At 44.3% G+C, this 19,150-nt stretch overlaps 1 protein-coding gene across 2 annotated transcripts in view; it reads left to right on the plus strand.

Moving 5' to 3' along the window:
* C6H1orf198 (chromosome 6 C1orf198 homolog) overlaps positions 1-19,150 on the plus strand; it is a 123,332-nt gene that overhangs the window by 79,356 nt on the left and 24,826 nt on the right. For both annotated transcript variants that reach the window (XM_085612051.1, XM_085612053.1), the window contains exon 3: positions 2,728-3,615. In XM_085612051.1, the coding sequence (XP_085468177.1) occupies positions 2,728-3,615 (888 nt within the window). The remainder of the gene's footprint in view (positions 1-2,727; positions 3,616-19,150) is intronic.

The raw sequence follows: 19,150 nt of genomic DNA on the forward strand, positions 1-19,150 counted from the left end.
TTTTAAAAATGTGTTTTCATTGCTATTAACTTCTTTCTTTCTCCTTTGCCTTTCATTCTTTCTCTTTTTTGCCTTCTCATATTCCCCCCCCCCCCCTTTCTTTCCTTTTGTTGGGAGCAGGCTGCGCCAGTAGGCTCCAAAAGAGTTGAATGGGCGAGCAGGCAACAGCTTAAGACCGTCCACACATATGAAACAACCATCAGATGTAATCCACCAATAAATTGAAAAGCATCAGAATGCTCCGAGTCATGGAACGGCAAGGAATTCTCAGTGCTTGCAGTAATCCAGATAGAGATTGGTGCCCCAATTTTCCATCAGCAGAAAGACGGCTTGGCCGCCTCCCCAACAGAGACCAGATAAATTAGTGCACCTTTTAGGGTCAGCATACTGTAAGATTAAATGTCTCCGCAACATATGTAGGAATATGCTGCCTAGAAGCCAGAGAGAACCTGATGATGGGGAGCACAGGCCGCAGTGAAGAGATGGTGGTGAGGGGCAGGGCACTCTAGACTGCACAAGTTGTGCTCCGCGGTAGTGTAGCAGGAGGGCAGTGATTCTTTGGCCTCTAATACACTTCGCCGCTGTCATGCGGTGCCTGTGATGAAAGTGGAGGTCCTGGGACGGCCCACGTCATAGCCAGTATTTTGTCCCTGGTAAAGAGCAATAGTCTGCTGGAGAACAGAAGATGGTGTCCTGCATTTATCCATTATTTCTGTGGTGCCTAGGAATGCATCCTGTCTTAGCTTGGTTCTCAATAATGACTCGTCCGTTTGTTCTTTCTTTTGTATCCCTTGTTTTCTTCTTTTTTTCCTTTTCTTCTCTCTCTTTCCCTCGTTGGGGCATTGAGAACACAAGGAGATGCACCTGCTGTGCTTATGTATTACAGACTGCTGAAAAAATGAGACTTGTAAGGTGGAATTTTTGTTCTGAATTTTTACATTGACTGTTCAGAATTTGCCTCCAAGGCAGGTAATCGCCCTGTCCGTATCTGCTATACTGGTGGGGAAGGTTTGGGGAGTCCGGGAAATCTCAGGTAGGGCGGGGTGTCCGGGAAGTGTCAATTAAAGAGGCGATTATGTCTCCAGTTAGGCCTGTCGGTTACCTTTGACCCACAGATCCTTGCGTCGGCTCGCTTCCCCCAGAGGCTGCCATTTCCTCCACCATCTTACATTGCTACAGTTGCACGCCTGGGGACGCTTCCCCGCTTTATGATGGACCGCACTATTGCAATGATGCTTCTGTGTCAAACGAGTGGACAATTTTTCCCTCTTTACTTCAAGTTCGCTTCCTCCAGCCTTCACTGCTACTCATGGGTCTGTGATGGGCAGAACTGGGGGATTTCTTTAAAAGTTGCTTTTAGTCTGAGCAGGGATGGAAGCCAAGGATCTTACTCCCGACTCTGCCAAGCCACACTTCCAGGTTTCCCATCTTTTACTCCAGCTGACTTGCCAATGCTTGTTTTTCAAGTCACTAAATACGAATCTCTCAACTACTAATTTTATGTATCTGGCGATGCAAAGGACGGCCATTTGAATTACAGTCTGTATTAAGCAGCTAATATTGTTTTGTAGGTCTACACACGCTGAGAGATTTCAAGTTCGAATGGTCATCTCGCAAAATACTTTCCATATCGCATAGCTTACTTATAAATATCCATTAGATTAGTTTCTGGAAAGGATCTAAATATCCATGAGGTCACGGTTTATCCTGGTTGGAAAGTCGCAGAGCTCTATACCTTTTATATTGCAACATTGTACACGGCTAATAGAATATCTTTTAATGCTGTGGAAGAGGATGATGGCTTATGATTGGGTTTTTAATTCGTCATTTGGTGGTTGTTGACGAGTGAAAATGACAAAATACTGAAGGTTAACCTTAGGCTGGCTCGGCAGCCATTACAATCTTGTGTGTGTTGGCTGTGTTTTACCTTGGCGAGAGTTTCTAGTCATCTGCCTTTTATTTAAATTCGATTTAATGAACCCCATGGCCTCCCTCTATTACAATGTTCTGCTTTGAGAAAGAAATTATTAGAAAATGATTCTGTATGATTTATAATATATAATTCATGTTCAAGTGTAAAGTTATTTTCTGAACAGTTCTGGTGAGTGATACGATTAGCACAAATTGCATATGTAAAAATGTACCTATCGTGCTACTTGTTATGCGAAAGTTAATCAGATTCGGTGCACCTTTATAGGACTGGCATTATCCAAGACCTTTTGAGTTGACTAAAATTATATTTATAATCTACTTAAAGGGGCTTTCAGCCAGCCCTTTTCATCCATTGGCCCGTTATTTTGTCATTCACATTTTTCTTCCACGCTCTACGACATACAGCATGGGGAAGCCTACTTAATCCATTGGCTAACTTCAGTGCGAGCAGCGACATTCTGTGCTTGCACTAGAAGTACATTAAAACACAAAGCAGTTCTATTGAGTGCCTGCGTTTACTATGAGAGTGTGTACTTTCTGAAACAAAATCGTTTTTTGCCTTTATCTAGTTTTTTTTGTTTTTTTTTAAGTTCGAGGGCCCTGCAGCTTCGTTGACATACATTATTGTAAAAACATTACAAATCACGCACTGTCAAAGTCAATAGTTGGCAGCCAACTCCAGGCCTGTTGTTTTTGCCAATGCTTGTTTTCTGTTTTAGGAGTAATTCATTTATAAGAAGTGTAAATCTTTGAGCAATTAGCTTAAATTGTTTTTTTTCCCTCAAACCTTTGCAGAGTCAAATGGAGTTCAGTGTTGCTTCATTGCCCGCCCTGGAGGAAAGTGGGGCTCCTGTCCTGCCGACTGAAGCAAAGCAACCTGCCAAAGCAACACAGGGAGGACCAACTCCCAAAGGGGCACATGGTGCACAACCAACAAAACAATCTCAAGGCAACAAGACACCCAGCATGGAAGGAACAGCACCCACCAAAAAAGAGGAGGAGTCTGCTTTCTGGAAGATCAGTGTAGAACGGTCCAAGATCGAAGGCCATGAGACTGAATTCCAGTCTTTAACCCCAAGTCAGATTAAGTCCCTGGAGAAGGGGGAGAAACCTCGTCCAGCTTACTACAGACAGGAATCAGGCTCAAAAGATAAAGAGACCGCAAAAGTTGAAAAGCCAGCGGTGAGCAAACAAGATAAATCCATTGCTCAATCTTTCGCCTCCACTGCCTCTCCAAGCAAGGCCTCTGCAGCCTATCCAAGTGTGGTTTCTACAGTGACATCTTCAGCTTCGCCAAGCAAGGCCTCCGTAGCCTATCCAAGTGTAGTTTCTGCAGTTTCTCCAGCCACAACATCTGCAGGCTATTCAGTTGTGACATCGGTCTACCCAAGCAAAGCTTCAGCAGCCTACACAAGCAAAACTCCTGAAAGCTATTCAAGCGATTATGGTACAGCCCATCCTGTTGTGACATCAGCAGCTTATCCAAGTGTGCCCTCTGTAGCCTCTCCTGGTGTAATGTCCGTCACCTCCAAGAGTGAGAAGCCACGGCCTAGTGAATCATCAGTCCGTGACTTGGATGATGTGTTTCTTCCAGACGTACTCAAGCAAAACCCTGCAGTGTCACGGACTCTATCAAATGATAACGATGGCTCTTTTCTTCCAGACCAGCAAAGATTCTCAGAGGTATGTGAAACTGATATTTTCTTGTAGATGTTGTACACACAAATAGAACAACTAATAGTTTACAAGACTAGATATCAGAACAGCCGTAACTGCTAAAGGTGTTGCAGCAGAGTAACAGAGCAAGCCTTAGACTAGGGTGTTTAACGATGGAATGGGCTTTAACAACTGGTATAGCCAGATGTCCAAGGCCTACAATGCTATTAGAACATTCCTCCTACTGAGGGTGGAATGTTCTTAATTATACTGTGAGGAATAGAAAGTCCAGCACAGCAATGTTACAGCGGAAGGCCGATACCACCCCGTGCACTTCGTTGTCTTCAACGGAGCTTTCAACATCCACAGTTTTATTGATCCTTAATAATGCGATCAACAAGAGATCTTTCGGAAATAAATATTGATGTTGGGAAGGAAAGTGTTTTATTCTGTTGACTCTGACACTTTCTCTGATGATTTTGTGGATCGATTACTGTTGATTCTAAATTCTTGAAATCCATTCCTGAAACTTAGTCCCTGTTGGTTCAACTTTGTGGAACCTGCATTTTAAGATGCCTAAGGTCAACATACTAAAATGGATCCAGGAAAAGAGCTAATAATGTTATTGGGTGCAATGGTGTGGCAGTCATTGTGGTTCTGAAAGCAAAATTTCTCTGACATACTCAGACTTATGTGCACCGAACACAAACCTGTGAGCATAGCCATCCCACATGTGTAATTCTTATGCAGTTGTGTCTATACCATAACAACTTATCCAATGACCTCTGGTACGGTAGATTTAATGAACATTATTGCGGTTAAATATTCCTATATAAACCTGGACGTCACTGCTGATTAGGATAATCTGCAATAGAGGGAGTATGCCTATTTCCAAATTACCTCAGATTAATCGGTTACTGTCATTCTCTCTATCCAAACCCATTGTCCCCCTTGCCCATGCCTATTAGATCTCAACATCAGTTGGCAGTATCATGACTTAAATGCCATTTCAGTGCTGCTGTTGCTTCAAAGTTCTCTGATTTCCAGTCATCTGCTCTGATAGTAGGTCTTGCCTGCTACTCCATCCCAAACGTGCAGATATCACCTTTGTGTAACTAGTACCGTAAATATAGAAAAACCCATCAGTGAGGCCAGTGACCACATGCCAGTACCTGTCACCTTCCCCAACCTCGGTATAAAACAAGTATAGATTTCATTTTTATTTGGATTGTTAGTAAAACACAAGAAATAACATTAGGTGAAGTATATCAAATTTGTGTTAAAAACTCAATCTTAATGGAAAACTCTAGCAAATCACAACTTTAACAAGAACGGTGATGGCTTTGCAAGTTCTCTTTCATACTTTTCTTTATGAAGTGATAGTCACTTCTGCATTCTACATCCAAAAAGGTGCACTCCAAAAAATTTAATTGATTCATCTGTTGTGAAAATTAATGCAATAGTTACTTCAAGGATTCTTAGTCACCTTCGGCCATATTCACCCTAGTAAAAACACAAGATTGCAAATAAGAAGGAAATGCTCAACCTTTGATTGCCGATACATCATTGGGTATGCTGTTTAGGTCGAGCCTATGGCAGCGCGCATGCGCTCCATAGGAAATCGACCTCTTGGAATCACTTCAGCTTCAGTAGAAGCTTGTGCATGTGGTGCTCACACGCTATTGGCCCTTGCGTCTAGCTTTAGCACCCAATTGGCCAAAGGCATGTGGATGTCCCAACTTTTAGAGAAGTGTTCACTCCCAGAGCGTTTTGCTCTCGGGAGCCAGCAGCGGCGCGCAGGGGCCATCTATTTTTAATTAGCGTGGCTGCGCTTGTCTGTTTATACAGTGGCGTGGGAAAGGACCTGATTAATTCCTATCACTTTACCCTGCGGTGATGTCTTGTCAGCTGGCTGCTTCCATAGCTCGCCATCTTTTCTTTCTTGACCACTAGGACTGACTGCCCAGTCGTGCAAGGACTTCCTTACCCAAGAGAGCTCTCTGCAGGGTTTTCATTATTATTGTTTGTTCGTCTGTTCTTGCCTGTCTCTCTGTAAATAGCGCAGCGCCACACTCAAGCAGGCTTGTGACGCTATACAGAAATTCAGCACCAGCCTTAGTGCAGATGAGCTCCGCTCAGAGTTCACCTACACCCCGACATTGTCGCTATCCTTTCTGCAGCGCCAAGAGGAGTTTCTTCTAGTCTCCAGTGCGCACTCTGGGCGAGTTTTGAAAGATTTTTGATACGGTGACAAGATTGAAAGTCCTTAATTGAAGTAGTTGGCAGGGTTAGCTTGGAGTTGGCGTGAGGGAACTTTGGTTCTAGAATGGCTGGTCACCACCTCTTTCCAGGCACAAGGCTTCTAGCCGCTTTCTGCCGCTAGGAGGCCATAGTGTTCCATGGAGACTAGTAAATATTTTGCGGAAACGCCATCCAGTGAGGGGGTAATGTGTGAATGGGATTCCTGGTTCCCACCCAGGTAATGCCACACATGAGCGGTATTCTTGCCCCAGCAGCTCATCTGTGCACAAGTGCGCCTTGGTTCGCACTGTAAGCGCTCCCTCCTTCCTGTGGTGAGAGAGCTCGAGAAGGTGCCACGTGAATCTGATGTAAATATCCTCATGAAACTGCAAACATATATTCCTTGGCGATTATTTAGTGTTGCGAGATTATTGCTTATTTGTGGCTGTTGGAAGGCGTTCCCCGGGGAGGCTGCGGAATGGTTTCCTGACCACCCTGAGGCCCACCTTTCCCAGAATTAGGCCGAGCGAGAGCAGGGAGGCCCTTCCTGGAAGGGTCTCGCACCTAGGATCGCACGCGCTGCGCTTACTCTCTCTTCGGATAGAGGGACACCACACAGTAGTTCGTTATAAGGCAATAAGCTTTTATCGGTAGTTATCAGGGATCTTTATGATCCGGCAGGCAGGTGCAGAATTAATGCCACAAGCGGCAGCGATCTTGTGATGATGGGAAAAGGGGTAGCGGGACAGTCTTTCAATCAGTGTCTCTGCGAGGTATCCGACGCACAGCTCTCAATCCTCGAGCTGAGGGGATGTTGCTTCTCTCGGCAATCTCTGCCGATTCTCTTGGAGGAGCGGGCCGCGAGTCACTCAGCAGGCACCGGAGAGTCGTAGTTCAGGGAGCCGCGACGGCGTCAGCAGGGCTCAGATGGTTCAGCGTTCAGGGAGCCGCGACGGCGTCAGCAGGGCTCAGATGGTTCAGAATTCGAGGAGCCGCGACGGCGTCAGCAGGGCTCAGGTGGTTCAGAATTCGAGGAGCCGCGACGGCGTCAGCAGGGCTCAGGTGGTTCAGAATTCGAGGAGCCGCGACGGCGTCAGCAGGGCTCAGGTGGTTTCAGAGTTCGGATAGCGTTTCTTCTGTTCGGTGAGCGATCGATCCGCGACCAGGTCCACAGGCTCTCGTCAGTCCAGGTCTTCTCTCCCTCTCGTCCCTTCAGCACCCCTTGTTATACTTCCCCTCCTCTTTGAAGTCCGGAGTTCTCGCGGAGAGGGGTCTCGTGCCTGGGGGGCGAGGTGTCGGGGTTTCCTGTCGCTCAGCCACTTGATCTGTTCAGATGTGTCCGGGAGGGTCCCCAGACGCCCAGCAGGAGAGGCGCCCGCTCACCGGGGGCCTGGTGGCCGATCGAAACCTCCCTCGGGGAAGAGTCCAGAGGTGTGACAGTCGGCGCCTCTCCGTCTGGTTTGGGGGGGTGTCGTTCTCCCTTGGCCGGGCATGCGTGTTGGGGATCTGGTCGGCCCTCGGGATGTTGGTCCACGGAGGCCGGAAGGCCGTGCCCACGAGGTTCGGCGTGTTAGTAGCGTGACTTGCTGGTCGGGAGGGCCCACGCCACGAGGCCGGTCTCACAGTGGCATTATGTTGTTGTGAACCAGGAATCTTACTCGTACGCGGTTAACCCCTCGTTGGACATTGTTTCCACAAAATATTCACTATTCCCTTGGCTAATGAGTTTGGCCTCCTGCTCCTTCTCTGTGTCTTACTGCCACCGCCCCCTTGTGTGATGTCTAATAGGTCCCTGCTTCTGTCTCACTTCACCGACTTTGCTCCCAGCTGTCTGCCCTCTCTTTAAGATTGACTTGACACGCATTCAGAGCGGGGCGGGATGGCACTTAAAACGCATTGATAGATTATTGCATGTGATTGGTAGTGCTTGATCAAGCATGGACCGTCTCTCTGTTCGGGCGACTCCTGGCTCCAGGCCCGAACTGTTAAAAGGACCGGATTAATTCCCATCACTTTACCCTGCGATGATGTCTTGTCAGCTGGCTACTTCCATAGCTCGCCATCTTTTCTTTCTTTACCACTAGGACTCACTGCCCGGCCGTGCAAGGACTTCCTTACCCAAGAGAGCTCCCTGCAGGGCTTTTATTATTATTGTTCATTCGTCTGTTATTGCCTATCTGTCTATAAATAGCGCAGCGCCACACAAGCAGGCTCGTGGCGCTATACAAAAATTCAGCACCAGCCTTAGTGCAGCTGAGCTCCGCTCCGAGTTCACCTACACCTCAACATTGGTGCTATCCTTTCTGCAGCGCCAAGAGGGGTTTCTTCTAGGCTCCAGTGCGCACTCTGGGCGAGTTTTGAAAGATTTTTATACGGTGACAAGAGTGAAAGTCCTTAATTCAAGTAGTTGTCAGGGTTAGCTTGGAGTTGGCGTGAGGGGACTTTGGTTCTAGAATGGCTGGGTCACCACCTCTTTCCAGGCACAAGGCTTCTAGCCGCTTTCTGCCGCTAGGAGGCCATAGTGTTCCATGGAGACTAGTAAATATTTTGCGGAAACGCCATCCAGCGAGGGGGTAACGTGTGAATGTGATTCCTGGTTCCCACCCAGGTAATGCCACACATGAGCAGTATTCTTGCCCCAGCAGATTATCTGTGCAAGAGTGCGCCTTGTTTAGCACTGTAAGCGCTCCCTCCTTCCTGTGGTGAGAGAGCTCGAGAAGGTGCCACGTGAATCTGATGTAAATATCCTCATGAAACTGCTAACATATATTCCTTGGCGATTATTTAGTGTTGCGAGATTGTTGCTTATTTGTGGTATTATGTGGTTGTGAACCAGGAGTCTAATTCATACGCGGTTAACCCCTCGTTGGACGTAGTTTCCACAAAATATTCACTATTCTCCACAGAACACAGTGGTGTCACAGTGAGAGAAAGCCAACTAGAAGCCGTGTGCCTGGAAAGTGGTGGTGAGGAAGTCACCTTATCTCATCTTTCGCGCCAATTCTGCCAACTATTTCAAAAAGAGACTTTCCCTCTTTTCACTGCACACCAAGGCACTATAGCTGCAAATGGTCAGAAGTGCACCAGTGTGTGAAAAGCAGGACACAAACTCACAGGTGTTACCAAGTGCATGCTAGCCATGCTCTGGGGATTATAGCGTCTATTCAGGAAATACTGGAAGTCGAGGAGCTTGTAAACCGAGCCTGGCAACAGAGTGTGGTGGAATCTGTATGCAACAAACAATGCTTTCGTCTCAATAGGTTCAGCCAGACTAGCTTGAATCCAGTGGCAAAGTGAGCATGTCTGGGCATACTCTGCCAACTTAGGGCGAGTTTTAAAATATTCGCTAGACTTAACGGATGCCTTAATACAGTGTGTTTCTGTAGATATTGTGACTCTTGAAGTCATTTTGCGAAATACCTAATGAAATCTGAAATTAAAAAAAGATATGTTTATATTGCCTGGTGGATGCTCCTTTTGGATGATTTCCATTCAAAGATGGCCGCTTGCTTTGCTGGAGCTGCTGATAGACCTGCTGGTTCACACCTTATTCGACTCTCTCTGCCTACCAGTGGGATGGGCTTCCCCTGAGCCGCCGGCAAGGGGCGTGTTTAAGAAATTACGCTGCACTTGCCCAGTCTCACAAGGCACATACAATAATATAAAACATAACAAAAAACGTATAACATCCCAAAGGCGAGACCTATTAGCTATGCCAATGCTTGTTTTAACATTGTCTCTACCTGGATTATAAAAGGGAGGTTGCACTTACATAACTTGTGAGAAGTTGTCTGTAATTTGCACTTGTAAAACTCACAATCGGCACATTTTCTCCAATGTAGAGAGCTTTCATCATAGGACTTGTGAACGTGTTTGTTGCTTATGTATCCAGTAGATAGATTCCAGGAGTCATTTAAGACATTGAACACCTGGGTTTCTTCCAGCTTGTGGAGCAATCAAGCCATTAAGGTGAGCCCAGCCTGGACATCTGTTTTTCTTGAGCGTAGTATTGAAAGTGTCTGAATGCAGACCTTTAGCTGGAATAAACTCCCCCTTTACCTACTTAAGAGTAGCCCTTTTCCTGTTTCCAAAAAGAAGCTGAAAATGTACCTTCATGTGCTAGGGTATCCTTTCTTGGTGAGTGAGGCACTACAAATCCACTTAACATAACTCTAATAGACAAGCGTTTTCCTCATCAGCTTTGCCATTGAAGTTGTGCTCTGCAGCAAACCAATGAAAAGAGTTTGACTGGGTTGCTCCCCGAACTCCACTGAAACCTAAACAGAATTCACCTGGAGGAGTTGGCAAGATCACTAGAGACCTAAAAGCAGTCTCTGAGCTCCCTCCACCAAACAATCCAACCATGTTCCTGGGTCACATTGAATAGCTGGTTATACCCTCAACAAACCTCTTAAACCCCGTAATGCTCTCGGAAGCATCAAATGCATTGAGAATCTTCACCTCATTGGAACTTGCCACTTCACAGGACCGTGGGTTCTTGTGGATGCAAATATGCCAGGTGAGAGCCAAGAGAGAATTTCCAGTATCAAATTTTGGGACCAGAGGTTTGCACCGGTACGCAAAGGTGGCCACTCAGTCTGATTGATTGCCCTCCCTAACCGAAAGTGTGCAAAATCGGGTTGTCTGTCTTCTAAAATGAAATGTACACAGTGGTCGAAGTGGGGGCAAAAAAGCAGGGGAACTGTGGGCGGAGAATCAGAGAGCGGGAATAACCTGTGGATTGGGTCAGTGGACGGAGTCAGAGGTATGGAAAAAAGAACAAAATATCCCAATTTTGAGTTTTTGTTTCCCAATTCACTAACTGGTTACAGCTTATTACGTTATTTAATTTAACCAATGGATACACATATTTATTTAAGGTTTAATATGAGTTATTGACATTAAAATACATTCACAAAGTAGAATACGTTTCCAATCACAGAATGACCCAAATATCCTTAAAAGTGGAATCAAAGCCATTTGTCTCCCAGCCATGGAGTTTGACATCAGCACTTCTCCTCCCTTTTTCCACAAGAGCAGTTCAAACAATGAATGGCAAAATATCCTAGTTTGCAAGTTTTCCACATAATAATGGCTCTGCCATATTTGCCACATAATACATCATCTGCTGCATAATCTGACGATTTTAACTAATAAATTGTTTATAGCTCAAACGGATCAAAAGTTACTTAAAAATGTGGCTTCACTTGTGCTGCTGGGAAGTGGAGAGACCTTTGCAAGGGTTGACTGGTGACCTTTCTCACTGCTGCACTTGTATGTTCCACTGGGACTAATAAGGAACCATCTTTGCAGAGACTGTTAGCATGTGGGAAAATGTCAAAATAATAAAGTATCAGAAATTGTACAGCACCACTAATGCCAGTGTAGGGTGTCCGAGCACTTTACATCACACATTTTACACAGAGACAATCAATCATACGTGTGTAAATCACAGTATTGGAAATGTTACATAAGACAAAGGAATACAAGTTGTAGGAGTCACATGACTGCCATACTAGTAGGCAGCATAGTTAAATAGTGATTGGTCTGGAAAAACAAACTCAGAATTTAAAATGTAATACCATGGTTGAGGGTTCTCTTTAATAATCACAATTGATTTCTACTCAAATGAACCCTTTTTTACAACATTATGATAAAGACAGGGTAAAAATCCACAACGCTCTAATTTATACCTTGCAGTTTGCATGCAGCTCTTACGTGACAGTTATTATCTCACTGTTCTATGTTAGGATTTTAACTTATTAACTGCAAGTAACAAGAGGGTCTCTTTGACAAAAGCAGTAACCCACTGGTCCATTTAGATTATGTGCACTTTGCGTTTCGCATGGTACATGTTGTTAGCAGCAGGCACATTAACCCTCTGCGCTTACTTTCCATGAGTCAAAACTTCCACTAGACACAACACCTCTTTCTACTAGAAACATTAATCACTGGAGTTATCATGACATTTTTATTGTTGCCGAAAATTGTTGGAGGCCAGGAAGGAGGCAGCAAGTGCTTTCAAAACTATATTATACTTACAAATACTACGCCCCCACCTGAAGTCGGCGCCCGGTGCGGTAGCACTGCCCTAGAGCCACCCTGCGACCTCAGTGACAGAGTCACAGTCACTCTATGGTGTGCTGCTTCATAGGCTTCCCTGCAAGACTGGAGGTGAACTTCAGAATGAATTGTGGCGGACGAGCCTTCAAGGTTAACCCACAATTGCCACTGCTAGGGTTCACCTGCTGGCAGTAAGACACCAGGGCTTTTAAGATCTTGCGGGGCCTTCTAAGGTCTAGCATGGGAATGTGCTCCCACAGGGGAGTGGACTTGTCATGAAGGCTGAATCTGGTTCCCCAGTTCCAAATTCAGCAGCTCTAACCATAGTGCCACATATTCTCCCCACTGATCACCATATTGAACCACTGAAAGAAACTTGCACTGCACTGACCCGCTATAAACACCTGGATGTGACTCAATTCAAATTACGCATTAGACGAGCAATATGCTGCCTAAAAAAAAACAAGCATTGGCATAGCCAATAGGTCTCGCCTTTGGGACCTTATAAGTGTTTAGCCATGCAATAGTTGCATAACTAAATACTTATAAGGTCCCAAAAGCGAGACCTATTGGCTATGCCAAGCGGCCGAGAAAGTGAAAGTAATCGCGGTAAAGAGCGGCGCGCGCCCGCGCACCTGCACTGTAGCTCTAGGCTGGCCTGGTAGAACTTTTTGGAGCCGTCTTTAAAAAGTCTCGCCAGACCAGCGCATGCGCTGGGTCATGCGAGACCTAATGAACTGCATCTTAGAGAAAGCAAACACTCATAGGAAATGCAAGATTAAGTGAAGCATGTGAAATGAAAGCAGGAACAACATAGGTACCCTTTTCCTTTTACACTCATTAATCGAAATTACGGAGTGCTTTCGCCTGAAAAGTTAAGGCCATGACTAAAGGGCCCAGAAGGGACCCTTTTTAATGCCCATTGCTTATATCCTTACAAACCGTAAGTATGGTTTAAAAACCCCAGATTCGTGAACACACAGTCAATGTACATATTGTGTTTTCCAGTTCACCCATCAATCCGGTATTTCAGTACCTCAAGGCATAGTGCACTTTCCCACCCAGGGAAAACAATGTTGTTCAAAGAGGGACGAGAAAACAAAAGTAGCGCTTCACTGGCAAACACTGTAAAGTGGCGCTATTGTGTTTAGGTGTGAATAAATCAATCTGGCCACCTTGCAACCACTCTGTCTTGCTTTAGTTAGTTATTTATTTTTCATATTTTTAATGTTTTATTTCTCTCCACCCCGAGCCTGCACTTAGAAATTGAAAAATGTCAGAAAAAGACGACGTTTCCAGCAAAAGTGTGTTTATTTTTTGGATCCATTTCACAGGGGAGCAAATAAAGGAAAGGAGTTAAGTGATGGTAATACCCGTTTCTTGAGGTCCCGGTTATCCTTAAATGAGGAGGAGCGAGACAGAATGAGGGGAGACAGCTGCCAGCGGCAGGCGAACTGGACACTGTCCTTGTCGTCTTTGGGCAGGAAGGAAAAGTCAGAGTCCTTTTTCTTCTCTGCCCGTTCCCCCTGTCTCCAAAAGCCGAGCCCTAACAATCAGCTTTGGGGATTTCTGCCCTCTGGGACGCATGTTTAAAATAATAAAGTAGGGGAACTGAATCTATGAAATTCAAAAAGTAGGGGCACGCCGTGCCCTGCCGATCCCACCCACTTCGATCACTGAATGTACATATTCCATGTATGGACCCAGAGCACATTATAACCTCCTTAGTGTTTTGATATAATCAACCCAGAGAAAGTTATGAAGATACTCTTTACCTTATCACCTGCAGACCTGTGAGGGTCACACATATATAGCCTATCTTTCTTGGCCTGGCTATACATCACCATGCTCATAAGTGATTCTTTATCTATGTGGTAACCAACCTCAGTATTGAGGTTATGACTTAAATTAGCACTCCAGTTTAAAAAAAAAAAAAGCAGACGCTGACTCATGGTCTGGCTATATTTGGCCTAAGCTGCATTGGTAAGTTGCTGAAGATGGTAGTCACCTCATAGCATTTCTGAACATGTGGAGAAAAACAGTACATGGAATAATGATAATTTAGACGTCTGATTGCATTATGCGTTCTAGGACAGAACCATCCTTTAAACAATGCACGAAATGTCCCTCCCACCCCAAATCTAGCCAAAAATACTTTGTGGACATCGTGGCTAGACCCATGGTAAGCCTCATATTGAAATGTTAAACTCTTGTTGCATCACTGGCTGTTCCTCCCAAAGAGTGGCATAGGAACCTGTGATAATCAACTGTTTAAAATGTTGCAAGTTTATTTTTTATAGTTTTATTGTCCTAATATCACATTGCCTGTGAGCTTGTCCCGCTGCGGGAGTGAGGCCGAAAATGGTATAACGTCCATTACGTGCACCCAGTTCCGCATCCCCCCACTTTTACTGCTGTTGGCTAGCTCTGTTTACTTGTTAGGGGCATTGAAACTTTGGGTCCCTCCATGTCCTAACAATCTTTTGCACGAAGACCTAGGAACCAATGCTTATTACTGAAGACAAAAGCAGGGGTGATGCAGTACCGTTGGACTGTTGCAGCTGAATCTGTTTAGAATAAACCTGTATAGCTTTTGTTCAGCCTGACCTGTATGCATCCATTTCTTGCCAAACACTTTCTGATGCAGACTTGTTATCAGAACGAATCATTTGAATTTGTTTAAAGGAAAAATTAGAATGCCTACCTGGATTTTCTTGCTCAAAGAGCAGTGGGGCGACGCTCCTCCACCTTAGCGGAGGAGCCGCCTTTGCCTAGGTGCATACCTCAGCCAACGAGGAATACCAATTCTAACAAGTGGCATATATTAATGCCCAAATATCGGAACGTTTGAGTCGGTCATATGATGATCCTTTGAGAGGGCATTTCTGAACGCATCCAGAGCGAGCAGAAGGTAGTAAAGCCAATTCTTTTTCAATGTCTTAAAAATCTTCGCCACATTACTCTTAAATAAGCCATTCATCCTCTCAACCGTTCCGTTACCCACTGTAGTGTAGTTCCTATATCCCTGATAGGCTCTGCGCATTGGAATAATATACACTTTAGTTTTGACATAGGACTGAGGTCAGTATGTCTCTATCGAGTATATTAAACTTAATTACTTGTGTGTACCAGCTAACTCAGAGGTCACAAGAAACTTCTCGAATATACAAGAAGGGGTTAGTTTCTGTCAACAGCATAAACATGACAACTTTGTTTCCCTTAGAGTCGGAACAATCTCAGAACCGTGGAAACAATAGATAACCGTTTCACTCAGTCAATCGTGCATGCTTCGTTTCTACAGAGTTGCACAGAAATAGAGAGATGGGCGTTTCAATGAAAAGGGTTTATTGAACAGTCTTATTTCTCATGCAAGAGATATGAACTGCTACAATCGTAAGACAGGATGCGAAGTACAACACGTACAGGGTTAGCAGTAAGATAAAATAATACTGCAATAACATAGTTTGTAGCTATGACATATATTCATAAAAATACATACATAAATAATACAGGCTAAAATGTGAATACTCATCTGATGCTTCTAAATAGTTCTACCCCAGTGTACCTAACCTAAGTGTAGTACAAGGTAAGAAGTAGGTGCTGTTTTCTAAAGTATAGCTAGCTATAGTTTTAGTTTTGCCAAGAGTTGCCAAAAGTTTCTCTAAGTACTAGTCTGCTCCATACCTTAGAATGTGTGAGGTTGGAATCTCTTTCCGGGACTCGATATCTAACACTCCGCAAGGGGAGTCAGAAACACTGGAGCTGGATTCTCTGCGAGGAGGATGACAGCGTCTGGTCAGTGCATCAGGCTGGAACTCTATCTCCTTCCGAACTTCTCGTGGCGAACCACAAGTAGGCAGTCGAACTGGACCGTACCGGAACCGTGGTTTGCCACGACAAGTGTAGGTATATTTATACCTTGAAGGTGTTTAGGAATGCCTGTATGGACGTTAAAGTCGGGCATCGGAACATCATGAATGAACCCCTAAGGAATAGATCTTCATGCATAATAAATGAGTTCTTGGAGAAATCAATATCCAAGCAAGGGAAATTCCTTAAAGCCTTAAGAGTCTGGTTTTCCAAGAACTCGTTGTGACGTGGATTGACGGATGTAGGAGAAGACCATGCCTGTATTTGGTTAGCATGGACAATGCCTAAATAAGGGATGGATTTTCTATGTGTGAATAAGGGCAATATGAATTGTACCTATATAAGGGTATATTTTGGCAAACCTATATACGGAATCTAAATCTACACACAACACCTCCAGGTAGTACACTTGTGTTCCACTCCTTGTAGTTTAGTAACTTGCTGAAGTACTGTGTTAGCGAAGTGTTTGCCATTACCGCTACGTATTGCCGCTGGAAGCCCCCCCTCCTCAGTATGACCTCACTCACCAGGAGTTCGTCTTCCTGGTCTGCATTACACCTAGAGCAGGGTCCTGCTCCAATCCATTGTGAAAAAGAACACACCACTTCTAACAAGTACCTACATCCGTTACATTTTTGTATCATATCTACAAAGACTATGTGTAATTCTATGAAGGGACCTTTTGGTCTTGGAATGGAGAATGAAGGCATTTTGGGTGATCTCTTATTAGAGTATTCATAACACGCATGAAATGAAGCTAGGAATACTTCAGCTCATAGTCAATTCAATTTCAAGTCTTTATTTCGATTCTCATCATAAAAGACACATAATTATAAACAATTATAAAAAGAGGGGTACAGAAGGCAAGGGAGGGGACCAAAGTTACAACGTAGACTGCAAATATAACATACATAGCAGCGGGAATTATAAATAAATAGATCTCATTTTTTAAAACCCATAGAAATGTTAAAAATTACCAAATAATCAAATGAGGCGTAATTTATATGCACAAATAATCCAGATCCAGTGGAGAAATTTTGCAACAGCAATAATCACAGGTTGAGATGTATTTGTCTTAAGACACCGCAGCGCCTCCACCCCTGTCCGAAAACCCAGTAAAAGACAGATTGGTTTAAGCCAAACCCGTCTTGGTGTTTTATACTCCGGGCAGATAAATAAAATATGCGCAATGTTTTCCCGATGAGCTGGGCAAAAAGGACAATCGGGGTTTACGTCTTTTCGCCATTTTGCGACAAAAGAATTAATTGGAAGGGTGCCCACCCTAAATTGGTGAGATCGCTTTCTGTCCTCCACAACGGTGATACAGTCCCAGTAATTTTCAAACAAGGGCTTGTCCTTGAGTGCCAAAAAGTCCGAAGTTAAGGACGGACCAATACTTGATCCAAATCTTCTTTCTGAAACCACCCGCCAATACAAGTCTTTTAAGGTTTTCCTGGGGGGAAAAGTGTGTACTGTGGGCTCCTCCCATAAACTTGCTAGGCCCATAGCAGAGTAGAGTAACCTGATCTCCCTCATCCATAAAATCTTATTCCCCTTGTCAAACCCCCTGACATCCAGAAAAGCACGGGCGTATTCAGAGAGTTTAGGGGTAACCCAAAGCCTTCTCCAATAAGCCACTGGTCTGTATCGTGCAATATCCTCAAGGCGCTAAACCCCCAGGTCGTAATACAGGGGAATTAAAGGAGTTGATGTCGGGAGGCCAGTGATTAGTCGCAAGAACTTAATTTGAGCCCTAGTCAGTTGGGTAAGATTACTATATCCCCACAGTTCTGCCCCATAGAGACTTGCCAAACCTATCTTAGCTTCGTATATTTTAAGCGCTGGGATCATAGGTTTAGTATGAGACAAGTATAATTCTTTTATTAGTGCACCAGTTAACTGTGCATGCTTTTTATTGTCACCTGATCTATATGCGGTTTCCATTCTAACTTCGATGCAAGAGTTATACCCAAGTATGAGAAGACCCTGGTCTGCTCTAATTTTATTCCATTCATCAGCACGGTCCCTCTGACGTGTTTGGTCTTATGCAAGACCATAAATTTCGTTTTAGTGACATTCACGATAAGCCCATGGTCTTTACAGAAGATTTGAAACACATCTATAGCTTTTTGTAGGCCCTGCTGTGTCTTGGAAATTAATAAAGTGTCGTCTGCAAACATCAACAGAGGAATCAGCTTACCGTCCAGCTTTGGAGCATCAGTCGGCGTTTCCTTAAAATAGTTGATCACTCTGTTGATGTATAAAGAAAAAAGGGTCGGGGCTAAAACGCACCCTTGGCGAACTCCCCTAGCAATTGGAAATTTATCAGTGACACTACCTGATTGATTCCATCTTACTTGAGCAAAATTATCCTCATGTAATTTAATTAAAAAAAATAAAATGTCAATAGGCATCCCTTGATCTTTAAAAACTGACCACATTTTTGCTCGAGGGACTAAATCAAAAGCTGATTTAAGATCAACAAAGGCTGCAAATAGCATACCATCTCCCAACTGAACCACCCGCCAATATATTAGTAAAAACCTAAATACCTGGTCAATGGTACTTGTGTGGCTGCGAAACCCTGCCTGAAGTGGTGATAGAATTTCCTCCCCCTCTATCCACCCTTGGATTCTTAGTAAGACAAGCCTAGCTACCACCTTCTGTATACAATCGATCAGGCTTATGGGCCTATAATTACCTGGATCAGAGCGCTCTCCCTTTTTGAAAATTGGGATAATCTGGGCGCCCTTCCAGGTGTTGGGTATGGGTGAACCATTTGATATGCAGTTGGCTAGGCATAAAATGTAAGGTGCCCAGAGTTCTTTGTCGTGCATAAACAGGTCAGCTGGAACCGTATCTAAACCTGGTGCTCTGCCTCTGGGGATAGATTTCAGTACCTCATGCACCTCATTTAAATCAAAGACCAAAGGAGTTATGTCCATGTTAGAGGGAATGATTGGTATACAACTCCCCTCATATGCATCCGTAGATGCAAACTGAGATGCATAATGCGAGACCCACAAATTAGGAGGTACAAAATTAGTTGGTTCTTCTCTTAGACCCCTACCCCACCTGACCAGGTCCCAAAAGGAACACAGCTCATAGTCCTAGATTAAGGATAAACCAGCTTTATTCCATCATTACTCTTTTACAATTGCGTGTTTCTAAATTAAATTGTCGAAGGGCTGTTATAAGTAGGGACCGGGGCGTTATAACTTTACCTGAAGTTACTGATCTATAAAGGAGATCTGGAAATCCAGTCACCCACCCCCCCACCCCCGATTTCCAGAGAGCTTCCTCATGTTGTGGTGCTGCATTTTGAATGTCTAATAATGCCTCTGTAAAAATATTCGAATAGTGTTTGATTTCAACTTAATCACCTGCA

The sequence above is a fragment of the Triturus cristatus genome, chromosome 6 (assembly GCF_964204655.1).
Source record: "Triturus cristatus chromosome 6, aTriCri1.1, whole genome shotgun sequence".
Taxonomy (NCBI): Eukaryota; Metazoa; Chordata; class Amphibia; order Caudata; family Salamandridae; genus Triturus; species Triturus cristatus.